The sequence below is a fragment of the Diabrotica undecimpunctata genome, chromosome 4 (assembly GCF_040954645.1).
Source record: "Diabrotica undecimpunctata isolate CICGRU chromosome 4, icDiaUnde3, whole genome shotgun sequence".
NCBI classification, from domain to species: domain Eukaryota; kingdom Metazoa; phylum Arthropoda; class Insecta; order Coleoptera; family Chrysomelidae; genus Diabrotica; species Diabrotica undecimpunctata.
In genome coordinates this window covers 3,599,129-3,614,603 of record NC_092806.1, presented here as the reverse complement: position 1 = coordinate 3,614,603, position 15,475 = coordinate 3,599,129, and the positions used below count along the sequence as shown (strand labels likewise).

General features: G+C 34.2%; 2 protein-coding genes across 2 annotated transcripts in view; one reads left to right on the top strand and one right to left on the bottom strand.

Moving 5' to 3' along the window:
- Positions 1-68: 68 nt before the first annotated feature.
- On the top strand, positions 69-6,775 carry Nup44A (nuclear pore complex protein Nup44A). The gene is made up of 6 exons (XM_072527807.1): positions 69-265; positions 581-737; positions 1,072-1,333; positions 1,493-1,726; positions 4,145-4,302; positions 6,536-6,775. The coding sequence occupies exons 1-6, from the start codon at positions 155-157 to the stop codon at positions 6,715-6,717; spliced, it is 1,104 nt and encodes a 367-aa protein (XP_072383908.1). The 5' UTR covers positions 69-154; the 3' UTR covers positions 6,718-6,775.
- A 1,020-nt stretch (positions 6,776-7,795) lies between these two features.
- The window catches only part of LOC140439045 (protein O-mannosyl-transferase TMTC1-like), a 79,356-nt gene continuing 71,676 nt past the window's right edge, over positions 7,796-15,475 (bottom strand). Inside the window, exons 13-16 of the mRNA XM_072528687.1 lie at positions 14,510-14,715; positions 13,431-13,566; positions 10,022-10,139; positions 7,796-8,539 (exon numbers count right to left, since the gene is read on the bottom strand). Of these exons, the coding sequence (XP_072384788.1) occupies positions 8,411-8,539; positions 10,022-10,139; positions 13,431-13,566; positions 14,510-14,715 (589 nt within the window). The 3' untranslated portion in view covers positions 7,796-8,410. The remainder of the gene's footprint in view (positions 8,540-10,021; positions 10,140-13,430; positions 13,567-14,509; positions 14,716-15,475) is intronic.

The window sequence follows — 15,475 nt, the reverse complement described above, 5'->3', positions numbered from 1 at the left end:
AGACATAATAATCTATTATATTATTAAAGATCCACGCTCTCTACTGTAATCGGACTACAATCGTGAAGCTAGGCGTGGATACTTCAACCTCCAAGAAAGAGGTTAAGTTTGTGGCTATTCCGTTTGGTTTACATCTAAGTTTTCAAAATTAAAAATGTTTGAAGCTCAAGAAATTCACGCTGAACATAAAGATCTCATTCACGATGTCGCCTATGATTATTATGGAAGGAGAATGGCGACCTGTTCAAGTGATCAATTCGTAAAAGTATGTATTTTACTTAAAAAAACTTTTACATGTAGGCATATAGTAGTCAATAAGATTATTTTTGAATAAATACTATTATTATTTATATTTTCTGCTCAATTTTTGTATGTTGATAGCCTTTTCCGTAAAATAAGTGGTAATAAATAATAATATTCCTATACATTTATAACAAAACCTATGTTGGAACATCAGCTTACTTGTATACTTTAAGATATAGGCAATATAGGAATAGGGCCCTGCATTAAAAAGTTTAGATTAAGTTAATTATTTTAAATTTGAACTAGTATACACTAATATGTATCTTCAAATTCAAAGGTTTGGGATCAAACATCAGATGGAAAGTGGATGTTAACATCAAGTTGGAAAGCACACAGTGGATCTGTATGGAAAGTCACTTGGGCTCATCCTGAATTTGGACAAGTATTAGCCACTTGCTCCTTTGATAGAACAGCAGCTGTTTGGGAAGAAATAGGTAAGTAAATATCCTAATAAACAGTTAATATAAACTTCTATATTTTATGAAACTTCTAATATTTGAAAAAATTCAAAGTAAATAGTTTTTTTATGTTTTGTTGGATGTTTTACTATTGAAGTCAAATACTTGTTAGGTTCAGAAATATTGGTTGCTATATTAGGGACACATCTACAATTTTATGTTAAATTTGTACTGTAAATTACAAAAACTTTTCCAAAAGCAGACATTCAATTGATTATTCAAAATTATTGTATTTTCACCCTCCTAATTCCATTTTTTTTTATTTGTCTGGATGTTTTATACATATAGTTTAATTCATAATAAATTTTAGTTGGAGAATTACCAGGACCAGGTGAAAGGGGTACCAGACATTGGGTACGTAGAACAAATCTAGTGGATTCCCGCACTTCAGTAACAGATGTCAAGTTTGGACCAAAATCTCAAGGACTGCAGTTAGCTACTTGTTCAGCGGAAGGAATTATAAGAATTTATGAAGCTCCGGATGTTATGAATCTGAGTCAGTGGACATTACAGCACGAAGTCCAGTGCAAATTGCCATGTAGTTGTTTATCATGGAATCCTAGTTTGTCTAAGTAAGATATTTTATTATTATTTGTATAGTTGATAATATAGTAGTCTAAAAGGTATAATTTATCTTCAGATAATGAAAATAATTAGGTATATTTATGAAGTAATCATAATATATTATTAATATTGTCACCCTCTAATTATTAATTTTATATTATTCTCAGAATGCACCCCCAAATGATAGCGGTGGGAAGTGACGATCCAAATCCAGCAAATGGTGGTAAAGTGTTCATCTATGAATATAATGAGAACAGTAGACGATGGACAAAGTTAGAAACTATCAGTTCAGTGGTGGATCCTGTGCATGACATTGCATTCTCGCCAAATTTGGGAAGAAGCTACCACATTCTTGCTGTGGCTACCAAAGATGTTAGGATTATTAATTTGACGCCTGTAGAGTAAGTAGTTGTTCCATTATTTATCATTTTCATTGCACTTGAAAATTTAATATATTTTTGACGAAATCATAAGTTTGTAGTTTCTTTTTATAAAAATAGAATTGCATTGAAATTAATAAAGTAATATACAAATCACTTCATCTCAGTACATAGTTCATTTAGTATATTACAAAGAAATGACGTCAGGATTTCGGTTATACTGAAACCAAACATTTATAAGTTAATAACAAACGAAATATTTGACAAATTAAAGTGATATAATATTTTATCTTAAAAACAATTATAACGGAGTCAGCAGAGGAAACTGTCGGAAAAGCCAAAAGGCAAAGAAATGCGGATTGGTATGATGATGAATGCAGAACTGCAGTAGAGGAAAAAAGGCAAGCTAGGCTTAACCAACTTCAAAGAAATACAAGAAATAGCAGTGAGATTTATAACGAAAAAAGAATACAAGCGACTAGAATATGCAGAAGAAAGAAAAGAGAGGCTATGAAAAAACAAGTACAAGAAATCGTAAAGCATAACAACAGACGCGAAAGCAGAAAATTCTATAAATAAAAGAAAGCACACAGTCATTTAGACCAAAACTAACGATATGCAAAGACAAGGACGGAGAACTACTAACAGAGAAGCAAAAAATTATAATGAGATGGAAACAATATTTCGAAGAAAATCTAAATGCAGACAACGAAAATGATCAGAACGAGACAATATATTATACGGTGGAGCTGCACATCGAAAATCCAAGTTATGAAGAAGTAGTTCAGATAATAAATAAACTAAAAAATAATAAAGCACCAGGAACGGACGGAATTTCGGCAGAATTATTAAAGCATGGAGGATCCGAACTCTGGGAAAGAATCCATTACCTAATAACATTAATATGGACGAAGGAGCAAATGCCAGAGGAATGGACAGTTGGCCTCATACAGCCAATATATAAAAAAGGAGATAAGAGGGAATGCCAGAATTATAGGCCAATTACATTGCTAAATGTAATATACAAAATTCTTTCTGGTATAATCTACAATAGATTATTAGAATACTCCGAAAATATAATTGGTGATTATCAAAATGGATTCAGACCAAATAGAGCCACTACAGATAACATATTCATACTAAGAACGATACAAGAAAAAGCTTATGAATACGACATAGACCTATATAATATGTATATAGACTTTAAACAAGCTTTTGATAGTGTGAAAAGAGACAAAATGCTGGAAGACCTTTGTAATCTAGGTATACCTAAGAAATACATCAGCCTCATAAAAATGACATTGCAGGGTTCAAAAGCCGCAGTCAGAGTAGATGGAGAACTGACTCCCTTGTTTAACATCAACATGGGAGTAAGACAGGGAGATGCCCTATCAACCATGCTATTCAACCTAGTTCTTGAGGCAGTCATCAGAAAAACCAATATAACCGGCCATATAAACACCAAATCAGTACAAATTACTGCATATGCAGACGATGTAGCCATCATTAGTAGGAATAAGCCACGACTAATGGAAGTGTTCAAACAAATTGATCCTGAAGCAAGAAAAAGAGGTCTCAAAATAAACGAAGCAAAAACGAAGTATATGACAGTCAAAAGAATAACTGACAATGAAAATAATATCACAATAGACAACTATACTATCGAACGAGTGGATGCCTTTACATATCTCGGCACAGAAATCAATCAGAATAACTCCGTAAGTAGCGAAATTAATGCACGTATTTCCAGCGGGTATCGTACATACTATGCTAATAAAAGATTGATGATATCGAAATTATTAGACAAAAGAACCAAAATGACTATCTACAGAACACTGATTAAACCTGTAGTAACCTATGGATGTGAAACTTGGGTAATGACGAAAAAAGATGAAGCCCAACTCAGGACATTCGAGAGAAAAATACTGAGGAAAGTATATGGCCCGGTACAAGAGGAAGATGGCACATGGAGAATCAGGAGAAACGACGAGGTTAATGAGTTAAATGAAGGTTATGACATTGTAAGATTTGTGAAAAGTCAAAGACTGTCATGGCTGGGACATGTGCAGAGACAAAACGATGCAAAAACAACAAAGAAAATGTTACAATGGAAGCCCATAGGAAGGCGAAAAAAAGGAAGGCCCAGAACGAGATGGTTGGATGACGTGGAAGACGACCTGAAAACAATGAACATAAGACAATGGAGAAGAAGGGCACAAGAGAGATCTAAATGGAAGGACATAGCCAGACAGGCAAAGACCCATCCAGGGTTATGATGCCAAAAGAAGAAGAAGAAGAATATTTTATCTTTCTTTCATTAACACTTAAGAGCGGTATAGTAACCTTTTCAAAGAATTAAGTTAAAATTGCAGTGTTGCAAGATGTATTTTTTATTTTAATTTCTTGGAGTTCCCTGTCTAAGAGAAAAATTTATTTTAGTGATGAACAGAGCATTCAGAGCGGGGTAACTAAACTGGACGTAGAAACCATTGCACAGTTTGAAGATCACAACAGTTTGGTATGGAGAGTATGCTGGAATCTAACTGGTACAGTTCTGTGTTCAACTGGGGATGATGGGTGTGTCAGAATGTTCAAAAGTAAGTCAAAAGATTTCATTAAAGATATTAATTAATTCTTTGTTATTACAATGTTGTCAGTTTATGAAAAATGGTATATTTGCTGTATTTTTGTTGTTTTAATTTTTCTACCACAATGGGTTTTTTTCTATGCTGCACCATAATAATTTGTCACAAAAATTTGACACTAATCGGTCCTAGTTAAGACAGTGGAAGATTTTTGACTTTTTTGACTGTTTTTTTTCTATATTTTATTTCTCCCGATTTGTTTGTAGCAAATGACGTCATCTGTCGATTTTTATAAATTTGAGGAAATTCACACAGATCTAATTCTGGTGAATATGGAGGCTAGTCAATCAATTTATATCCCAATTGGTGTAATTGTGCCTGTGATGGAAGAGATATTTCTGGTCGACAAATCAAATTGGACAGATTTGTATCAGCGCAAAATCTTTCTCTTTCTTGACCACAAAATAAAATATGTAAATTAAAAATAAATTTTTAGAAAATTTTTCACTAGCCAAAGAGATTTCGTATTAATTAATCTAGCATATACAAGAAAACACACGACTTTCATTACTGTTGTCTTTCTTCAACACATCGTTTTTTTTGTCTTTTTAATTTTATTTCGTCCCTAAAACAATTTTTGTTCAAAATATCGTGAAGTTTCGACCATGGTCCCATTGTTAGTAGCCAAACAACGTCGTCCGATCGATTTTTCTAAATTTGAGAAGTCACATAGGGCTAAATCTGGTGAATACTGAACATAGCCTATCAATTGGTGTAATTTTGTACTTTCTCTAGTAATCAGTGTGATTAATAATTTATAACAATCCAGAACAGCTTCATGTATCTCTAAAATGGGTTCTTCATCTACTTGGATATTGTAAAAGAGTCAGTTGGTGGATCAGATTGTAGACCAAACTTTTCGTATAGATGTAACCAATTCAAGCAACTTTCTTCAAAAAATATAAACTATGCAAACCTCCAAAAGTACATTTTCTTAAATCACGAGAGACACTTACTATTTTTGACAGTGTTTGGCTTGGCATGTAATGGATGCCGGAGGATCCTTGTAGCCCTTAATGCGTTTACATCTTACCCAAATTTTGGCATAGTTATTTTCATGGCTTTTTTCAGTGTCTTAATTCTTTCCCTGATTATTTTTACATATAGCATCATACGGGTAAAGAACCATGGACTCAACTGTACATACTGAATAATTAATGCTGAAAATATTGGTAGCTAATATTGTTCCAAAGAATATAGACGCATATAGAAGGATCTTTTACTGTCATGTTTTAGCGTCGGCAAAGCTTATAGACTATGTTATAAAAAAGAATCACAGAGAATCAAGATTTTGGTTCTTTATTTGTACCACTAGGGAGCGTTCATGTCAGACTTGTTACTGCTTCTAAAATATAAAACAGTGGGGCAACAAATGCAACTTTACATATTTTATATGTAGATGCCGCGTGGTCGTAGAATCGCATTAAATTTTTGCGTTTTATAAATTTTTTTGAAGAAAATAAAATATTATTTTAACTTTAATAAACGAATCTTTTTAGAAAAAATATTATGATTCAAATTCTTAATTTAAATATGTACAAATCTACAAATATTATAATTAAAACTCTCTTCTTATAAAGTGTAAAAAAAAAAATAATGAAAAGTCAATCACCGGGAGAGAAAGCTCAAAAAATTGTAAGGTGTTTCGATCAAAAAAGAATTCCCGATCTTGTTAATACGCTAGAATTGCTTTTCAACACATACACTAAAGAATTTGTTTTATAATTTGAAAATTCGAAATTATGAAGTATAATTTCCGATTTTTAAATTAAAAAAGTAAATAAGTAAGTCTCAAATATCGCCTCTCTAGAGCTCAACAAAGGAAGATAAGAAAAAATGGAAAAAATGAAAAAAGATGGTTTGAGTTTATGCAGTCACCCTCGTAAGGATTGTTTTGAAGTATAATAACCATAGCCAAATCGCCCATTTGAACTGTCCTTCTATATGCGTCTATATTCTTAGATTGTTCTCTAAATTATTAATTAAAAATCAAATTTTATATAACACAAACGTTTATAAACTTAAAATAAATAAATTGTTCTCTCATAAATACCTAATGCCATCATATACCTTTATCTACTGTATAATGCATATAATTGTAGTAACCAGAGACGAATATGTTTAGTTGATTTTATTTTAACCGATTCTTCAAATACAAAAAATAACAATTCATTCTTATCAACAGTGATATACATTAATTCATGGAAACCGGTAGCTGTATTGAAAGGAGACTCGTCCCAATCCACGTACGATCAAAGAACCACCAGCTCGACGAACAACGGAAGTACCATAATACCATTTTCCCAAACTGCTAGATATATCAAATTGGGATCTATAGCGCAGACGAGGGAGGCTCCTTGGCACTGAATATATTCTAACTTATTTATATTGTTAATTGATAATTTTAATAAACATTTTAAGGTTTTGTTTTGTTTTATTGTGTAAACGTGAAGTGTATAAAAAGAAGGTGTTTTATGGACGTTGGGGTCCTTTGTAATATTTTCTGGCAAGGCGTGAGCACATTAACGCATTGTCTGTAGTATCTGTATTGTAGCACAAATCTTCCTGTAGTACTGCTGGACTTTCCATTAAAATTTTCTTTAATCTCCCAAATAATGTGTTGGAAGTCTTGGTCTCACTAATTAACGACGATTCCTTTGAAAAAGGTATATTTCCAGGTATATATAAAGGTATATATCCTACCGCTTGCGTAGCGCAAGCGGTAGGATACTTGCCTCGCAAGCCGGTGGTCCGGAGTTCGAATCCTACCGCCGGCAAGAACATCTAGACATTTTAAAAATGTCTATAGGCCCCAGGTCGACTCAGCCTGAATAAAAATGAGTACCTTGGGTAAAACCAGGGGTAATAATAGACGGTTGAAGCGTAGCACTGGCCATGTTACCTTCCTTGTATACCGTAGGCCCTAGATATAGCAGACTACCCTGCTATACTCCCAAAGCCGCGACAGCGGTATAAAACGGGAGACTATTATAATATTATATATTTCCAGAGTGCATAAAGACAGACATTATTGTTTCTCTTCATAAGGGTGCTGATAAATCTAATGTTTGCAACTCTAGACCTATTGCCTTACTACAGGTCCTATTCAAAATTATTGAGAGACTTATAAAAGTCCGACTTATGTCCTTTTCTCTTCTTATGTCTTATCTTTTGTTGGCTTTAACAGGTTTAGAACAGGCATGGAACAGCTTAGATCAGGTCTGGAACAGTGTAGTACAACTCTAGATCTGTTGGATTTTATTTAACGCGGAGTTAACTGTATGGACCTTAAAGAAAATTTAAATGACCGCAGGAGACATCAGCAGTCTTTGATCTTTTGTGTGCTTGCGATTAAAAACTGAAACATTTTTCGCTGCTGCTGTAAATAATATGGGATGTAGCACCTAAATAATTTTCAAACAATTGGTAATTTTTTATTGTAATGTAAATAAATATAAAAAAATGTTTAATATTTAGAAACTTACTCTATACCTTATCTTAATAACAAATAAACCTTTTATTTTCAACTTAAATAAAACTTTGTAATATAAATCATTTCAAACTTAATATTTCGTATAAACATTTAACAGGGTAGGCGCAAAATTTCGGGCCAATGCTTTTTAAATGCATTCATTTTTTTCGAATCCTGAGAATACTAATAAGTATTTTTGAAAAATTTAAACGCAGAATAAAAGAATATATTATTACTGAGGGCCGAAAGTCCCTGAAAACTTCTATAATGTTTATTTTAATAGTTACAGGGGTGAAAAAGAAGAGAAAATTTAGTGTAAATTTTTTTTTTCAAATATATCATTCAAAAAAACTTTTTGTTTATTCTAAGGGACTTTCAGCCCTCGGTAATAATGTAATCTTTCATTCTGCATTTAAATTTTTGAAAAATATTTGTTAGTTTTCTCAGGACGCGAAAAAAATGAATGCATTTAAAAAGCATTGGCCCGAAATTTTGCGCCTAAGCTCTTAACCAGTTACGTCCACAGTAATGATGGTTTATTGCCGGTGTAAAATTTTGTGCTAAATAGAATTCATTGGTAGTTGTTTCTTACGACGTATCAAGTAAATGGTCTAGCATAAGATGGGATGAAGTCAATGCAGTCTTGCGGGAATTGTTGTACCATCGGTCTGTCTTATCGTCTAGTCTTGAAGAATTCGAAATTATGTTTTTGTGCTTCTATAAAAAAAGAAAAATGTTATGATTTTCACAGCAATATTGGGTTAATGCAATCTCTTGATTTCCGCAACAGATTCAAAAGACTCAGGAGAACCAAGCGTCCCCAAAACACGTATCGAACACGTATAAAGGATAAGTTACATATGGGTACATTTATCCTCTTAAAAATCTAACATCTCATTTATCTTTCATGAAATATGACTGGTCCAACTACTTTGGTCCAACAAAGCTACTATGAGAACTAAAATGACTATCTACAAAGTAATTGTAGAGCCCATTCTTACATATGGAGCAGAATGTTGGCAAATGACAGTAAAAGGAAAGAAAAAAGTTGACACGGTTGAAATGGACTACCTAAGAAGAGCTTGCCGTATATCAAGAGTAGAACGTATACCTAATTCTGAAATTAGAAGAAAAACAGATAGAGTACATACAACTTCTGAAAGAATAGAAACTAGACAGTTAATATGGTATGGACACGTACAGAGGATGGACGACAACAGATGGCCAAAAAGAGCTATGGAATACAATCCAAGTAATAGAAGGAAACGAGGAAGACCAGCCAAGTCTTGGATACAAGGTGTTATGGAAACCATGAAAGATAGAGCCATTGATGAAGACACCTGGAGAGATAGAAAAAGATGGCGATCGAAATGCGGGAAGCGGCAGAAGCTGTAGGATATATATAAATAAATATGTCTGTCCAAAGAAATGAGATTGGACGTGCACGAAAGCACCCTCTAAAACTATTTTCCTAATTATACAATTTGAGCATTAAGTTCACTAAACGATTTCTAAACTAACAAGCGAAATCTCCTGATCACAAATTAATTCAGTTATCAATACGCTTGTTTCCACGCCTTATTTCTCTAAAAGAAGTGCCTGTTCAAAACAAGGAATTTTTGTAAATAGGGCTGATAATAAAAATGTTTTTTCTTCCATATTCCAATGGTGTCACTAACAAAAAGTGACACCATTCCAACAACCCACCAACAAAAAACATTCCCAACGAACATAATGGAGTTTATGAAATTCCGTGTAAAGTCTGCTCTTCATTTTACAGAAAACAGAATCCTTGAAGATTCAATGTCTGCCCTATTTAGCACTCTTTCCAGAGAGACGTGGCCAACTTGTTCGAAAAAGTCAAGTCAAGTTTTGGACAAATTATAGCAGTGATACTCAAACAAAATTCATTTATAAAAGTATACAAACAAAAGAACAAATCTTAAATGAGAGCAATAAACTGTTTATAAAAAAAGACAAAAATGAGAAAAATATATTCTCAAAGAGCAAAAAAGTTGGCGCGGTCACCAAACAGACATAACGCTAAAGAACTTAAAATAGAAACTAGAGAATTGAAGAACGAACAAAAAGAGACTCAGGATAAGAAAAGTAATAGAAGAAAATGAATTATTGTGGAAAGAAAATCAAAAAATCACAGGTATTCTCTTCTCACTCTTTTACTTAGGAACAAATACTTACATAAATAATACTGCTGTCATATTCCTTCGCTCTTATGTTCAGCTCTGTTCTAAGCTGCCACTCCTGTAAATATACGTGCACTTTTAAGAGGGCCTTGCCTTTCCTTATCAACTGCCATCTGGAAATATCAAAACGTTAATGTACTGACAATTGTAATTTTTGGTTTAGATTATAAAATACCGGTACCGTGCTGGTCTGAGACTCAGTGTAAACTCTCCAGAACTACTTTAGTAACCCAATTATTAAAAGGGAACGTCTTATTGGTATATAAGATCATGGGCTAGGTGTGAATAAGTTGTAATCAAATAAAAATTCGCGGATCAACTAAGAACCTTCGGCAAAGTAAGGCAGCTGCCGCAAAAACTACTAGTCGAATGTCGCCTTGATACAGGAGACCTGGATATACTAGGGCAAAATAAAAGGTTCGTCGTGTGTTTGCGGAGAAATTATAGAGTTTTGAGTATGGAACGCCTTACAGCTTACATGATTTTTATACATTTTGGTTTGTGGGGGTTTTGTTATACCGTCAATATTATTGTAGTATTTAAATTGTTAGATGGTCCGTTTCAAATATGGAACTTTATAAAAAACCTAAAGTAAAGGTGCTTACATCAGACGCTCAAAATGTCCGCTTTAATACAACAAGCCAAGCCATCCTTGAAACTGTGTAATACATTTTACAACATGCCTGAGGGCTCAATTCTTTTTATTTCTACGATCATCATATCTTTCAATTCCTGAATTTTGGCAGGTTTTGTTTTATATATGGTGTTTAAAAGTGATTTCATAAGAAATATTCTAAAGGATTCATATTTGGTGATCACGGTAGCCATTCTTCCAATAATCCACGCCTTCCAATCTATCTTCTGGGAAATATATTATTTAGAAATTCCTATGGACGTATAAATAAAGAGTCCTGTCTTTAGTTATGGAGAGTAGTTCCACCTGCCAAACCACACAGACCTGGCGCTCTCTCTACCTGGACATAGTTTGCTCCTGTCTTGTTGAAAAGACAGTCCTGTCTTATTTACGTGCTAGTGCTCTGCTGTATCCAACGCCATCTTACAAGGTAAATTACAATACACACCATATCTTGCTGCTATAACCATCTTTCCTTTCTGATGGCTACGTATGTTATATAGAGGATATCCTATGTGCAAAAAGCAATACAATTGTTTCTTTATTCATACGTCCATGGGAATTGCCTAACCTTTCGCTCATAGTGCGGAGGGGCTCCATCATGTTGGAGTCAAATACTGTTATTTCTGAAATTTCTAAATAAAGAAGCCAATGGAAACTACTCTCTTGGATTTGGAAATAACCGAAGTAACTCAGGTATAAACCTGTTTTCCAATAAGTTTATATTCGCCGTGTCATTTAGTTTCCCTTCAATTAGAAAAAGTTCAATTATTTGTCGCCTATTACCTCAGTGCATACATTGAGTTTTTCTGGATACTGTGTGTGGTATTCACGCATCCAGCAAGGATTGTTATGTGACTAGTATTTACAATTATGATTATGCCGATTAACGTATCCGTTAATAACAAAGTGGTCTCATCGCAAAACATAACATGATATAAACAATGTGGATCCTTAAATTTTCCTATAAACTCTTCATCTCTATCAAAATCTTACAACAAAACTACCTGACAACTATTGAACCAACATTACTTTTAATGAATGAAATTTATTATCACGTGAAATTCTCAATACATATTAAAATCTTAATATCCTTAAAATCTTAATTCGTTCCTTTTCACATAAACCATCCATTGTGACTCCATCAACACTAACACTAACAGTCTATTGCAGCGTCAAAATTGTTATTGTTGCAATTATAGTTATCTTAATGGAAATATAGGGAATATTGCATGAACCATATTTAGTATTTCTTAAGTATTTCAAAAAGAAACAAAATATACATTGAGAAATTCGTGCACCCTTCAATGTAAAGACATTGGCTGGACCATGGTCTACCTGGCCTTTCGGCATACGACCGTTAGCGGAACCGCTGCCTCTACGAGTCAAACACCATTTGAGGGTGGCGTGATTACGTAATGTAACACGGGGCTCCACCCTCCCCGTAGTACCTGTGTTGCAGTACACACATCATCCGTTATCCTCCCCGTGGCGGGAAGGTGAATGCAGGTCGAGGCTTGATCTCGCACGTTTGACAGGCTGCCGCTGAGGACCTACGCACCCACTCCTAGGTGGGTACGTGCCGTAACTCCACGCCCTTAATGGGGAAAGGGTGTATCGGGGATAAGGGACGTTCAACCTCACCTGGTTCTGTGTAATGAGAGTAGAGTGGTCCCACGACAGGCTCGTCTCGGATACTAGGAGTGTAGACCGGTGACCGTAACGCCGAAGGCAGTCAAGGGCAGTAAAATCGCCCCGGCAGTATTCTTATTTCCGCGAGCCGGACGGAAAAACAAAATATACAGGGCGATTTATTTGAAATAACAAAGTTCATTATATTTTCAGAAAAAACGGTAAATTTGACAACGTAAATACTACCATAACATCAGCCGTAATATGTAATCCCTATAAACCAAAATTTATATAAATCGTGCAACTGTTTTGTGAGATAATTGAGGCGTCCCATACATAAAACTCACTTTATGTATAACATATCTACAAAGAGTCTGAGAACTAAAGGTGGGTACACATATGCTCCGAATGCCGTCTCGAACCCCGTCGCGTTCTCAAGTGTGGACGGAGTCATGCAACAGCGTTCCATCGGTTGTCGGTAAAATGTACACCGCGAATTCATGTTTGGACTAGCTTGCGAATCTTTTATCGAATCTCCAATCATTCAAAATAGTCAGTCTGTTATTTTGAAGGTTGAAGGTGTTTTTAAAGTTGAGTGCATCAAGATGGAATGGACGGAAGAGAATAGTTTACTCTTAATCGAAAATTATCGGGAAACGAGATATTATGGGATACAAATAATCCCAGATACTACAATAAAATAAAAAAAAAACGATGCATGGGAAGAGATTGCTTCTAAAATGCAAATTACAGTGGATGAGTGTAAAAAAAAATGACCAATCTTCTATCTGGATTACGGAGAGAAAATCTTGCATCTTGAACATGCAAATTCAAGTCAATTACTGCTGGAACGCTAAAATGTTTGGTACAAAGTACGGAGCGGTGTTCGGTTCGTTACTTATTTCAATGCCCCCTGTAACAACGTCGCGAACTTCTGTTGATCGCGTCGCTGTACGCGACGGGATTCGAGACGGTATTCGGAGCATATGTGTACCCACCTTTATAGTGTAATAGTTAATTAAACATGTCCGGAAAGCCAATTTACTGAATTACGTACGGTGTAGAATGGATCACTCTAAAGAAAAAAGAATCACATTTAATTTTCGGTGGTTAATGTGTAATATTAACAAAAATTTACCTTGTAAGTAATTGAAAAAGTCTTGATTTTTGGCCAAATTTCCTTAACACATTTGCAGTCCCAATGATTGCATCGTAGTGGCTGGGTGATACCCTTAATGCTTTCCAATAATAGTAAATAGCTTGTTGATAAATACCTAAAAATAAAACCATACAATTCTAAAGTACTATTATACTTTGCTGATAATAATGAGAGTCATTTTAATTCAGTGATTTTGATGAAGACACCAAGATCTTTGTTTTAACAAACAGCAGACAAACTGATTAGTCTAACCAAAAAAATTATGAAATTCGTCATTTTAGCGTCAGTCCTCACTGGTTGAAAGTAGTCGGAATCACGTGTCAATCATGGATTTTCGGAAATAATGAATCCGATAATTAGCAGTATTTCTGCTTATAATATTTAAACTAATATTATAACCAGAAGCTGTTGCGTCTTTTCTGTGGAAAAATTTAATCCAGTTACCAAGTCCACTTTTCAATTCAAGTTAAGAGACTGTAAAATTTGAGTCGCTGGCGCTATATTATTTGATTTACCATAAACAATAAATTCATATGCATAAATACTATATTTGGGCCATCGAAAAGATAGAATTATCACGTGAACCCCATGCGCTGGTTATGAGTTGCAATCCTCAACGTCACGAGTTCGATTTACACTACCCAAAAAAAGAGAGACAATAATTATAACTGTGAATGCGGTAAAACTCATAATATACACATTGAAAACTTTAATTTTATTTATAATGGAATAATGGAGTATGATAGTTATAATATATTATTGATTATGTAGTAAGAAAATAGCTTTTTCAAAATATAACACAAACTGACTTCATTTAATTACGGTGTGCTGTGTACACGGCTTCTTCCGTTCGGTTTCGAACGGGTATAACTTTGCAAACAGCCAATCACAACCATGAAACTCTCCATCACTCAGTGGTCACGCGCCTTGGAATTCTATCTATTCGGCGGTAAGATAATAGCTCTAATTTTATTCACACTATTTAAGACAATTAGCAGTAACATCGGGCGTATTATATAATTTACATTTTATTGATTGATTGAGATATTTTAACTTACCTTTTCTAGTAAGTAAATGGCCCAATTGCGTCCCATAAAATGGGTCATTTGGAGAAAGTTCAACCGCAGACTTGAGTAGTTTATATAAATCGTCGTGGTCGGATCCTAATAGTTTGGTCATTTCCACGTAAGCCGGTGTAAACGCAGGTTCCAGTGAAATGCACTTTTTTAACATTTCTTCTGAGTCTTCCAGTCTTGACAACTTCCTACAATGTGTAAAAATATTTTATTAATTTCAAATGCATTTTACTTTTAAAAATAATTTTATACGCCAATATTTTATAAAGTTGGATTTTATGAAACAGTTCACAGTCTCTAAGATAACCAAACAGTATTTGAGTGTCAGTGTTTTCTGCCATTGCAGTTTTTAAGTTTTCAGAGATGTCGTATTATTGTCGCTTCTTGGTATATTTAGGGCATTGTAGCAGGATAAAAAAGAAAGTATTCCAGAACCAGTTTTATTGTTTTATGTCTACAATTTCTTCCACTAGAAACTTCCTAACTTTGATAGTTGGTAGCGGCCACATTGTCAAAGCTACATACGTCACATTAGCTGTCATTGATTCAGTCTGTTTTACCAAATTATCATGGATGTATATTGCATACAATAATACGTCATCATCATCATCATCATCACGTAGCGCTACAACCCTGGGTGGGTCTTGGCTGACTGTACAACTTTTTTCCAATTTGTTCGGTCTTCCATCAACCTAGGGTCAATGGAATGTTCATTTTCCGGAGATCTGCTTGGATGTTATCTCTCCATCGCATTCTGGGATGTCCGAGTGGTCTTTTGCCTGCGGGAATCTCCTCCCATACTAGTTTTACAAATCTTATACAATAATACGTACAAATGATAAAATCGTTTTTTTTTTTAATTGACGCTTCATAATAGTTAAGTGGATAAATTTTAGCATTTTTTTTTTAATTTAAAAAAAAGATAAACTTTAGCTTTTTTAAAAGCCT

What these genes read in the sequence shown, in the direction of transcription:
- Nup44A (XM_072527807.1), top strand. Translation starts at nt 155, where the DNA reads ATGTTTGAAGCTCAAGAAATTCACGCTGAACATAAAGATCTCATTCAC. An exon ending in CAAGTGATCAATTCGTAAAA is followed by an intron (nt 266 to 580) that starts GTATGTATTTTA and finishes TCAAATTCAAAG; the next exon opens with GTTTGGGATCAAACATCAGA. An exon ending in ATTAATTTGACGCCTGTAGA is followed by an intron (nt 1,727 to 4,144) that starts GTAAGTAGTTGT and finishes AATTTATTTTAG; the next exon opens with TGATGAACAGAGCATTCAGA.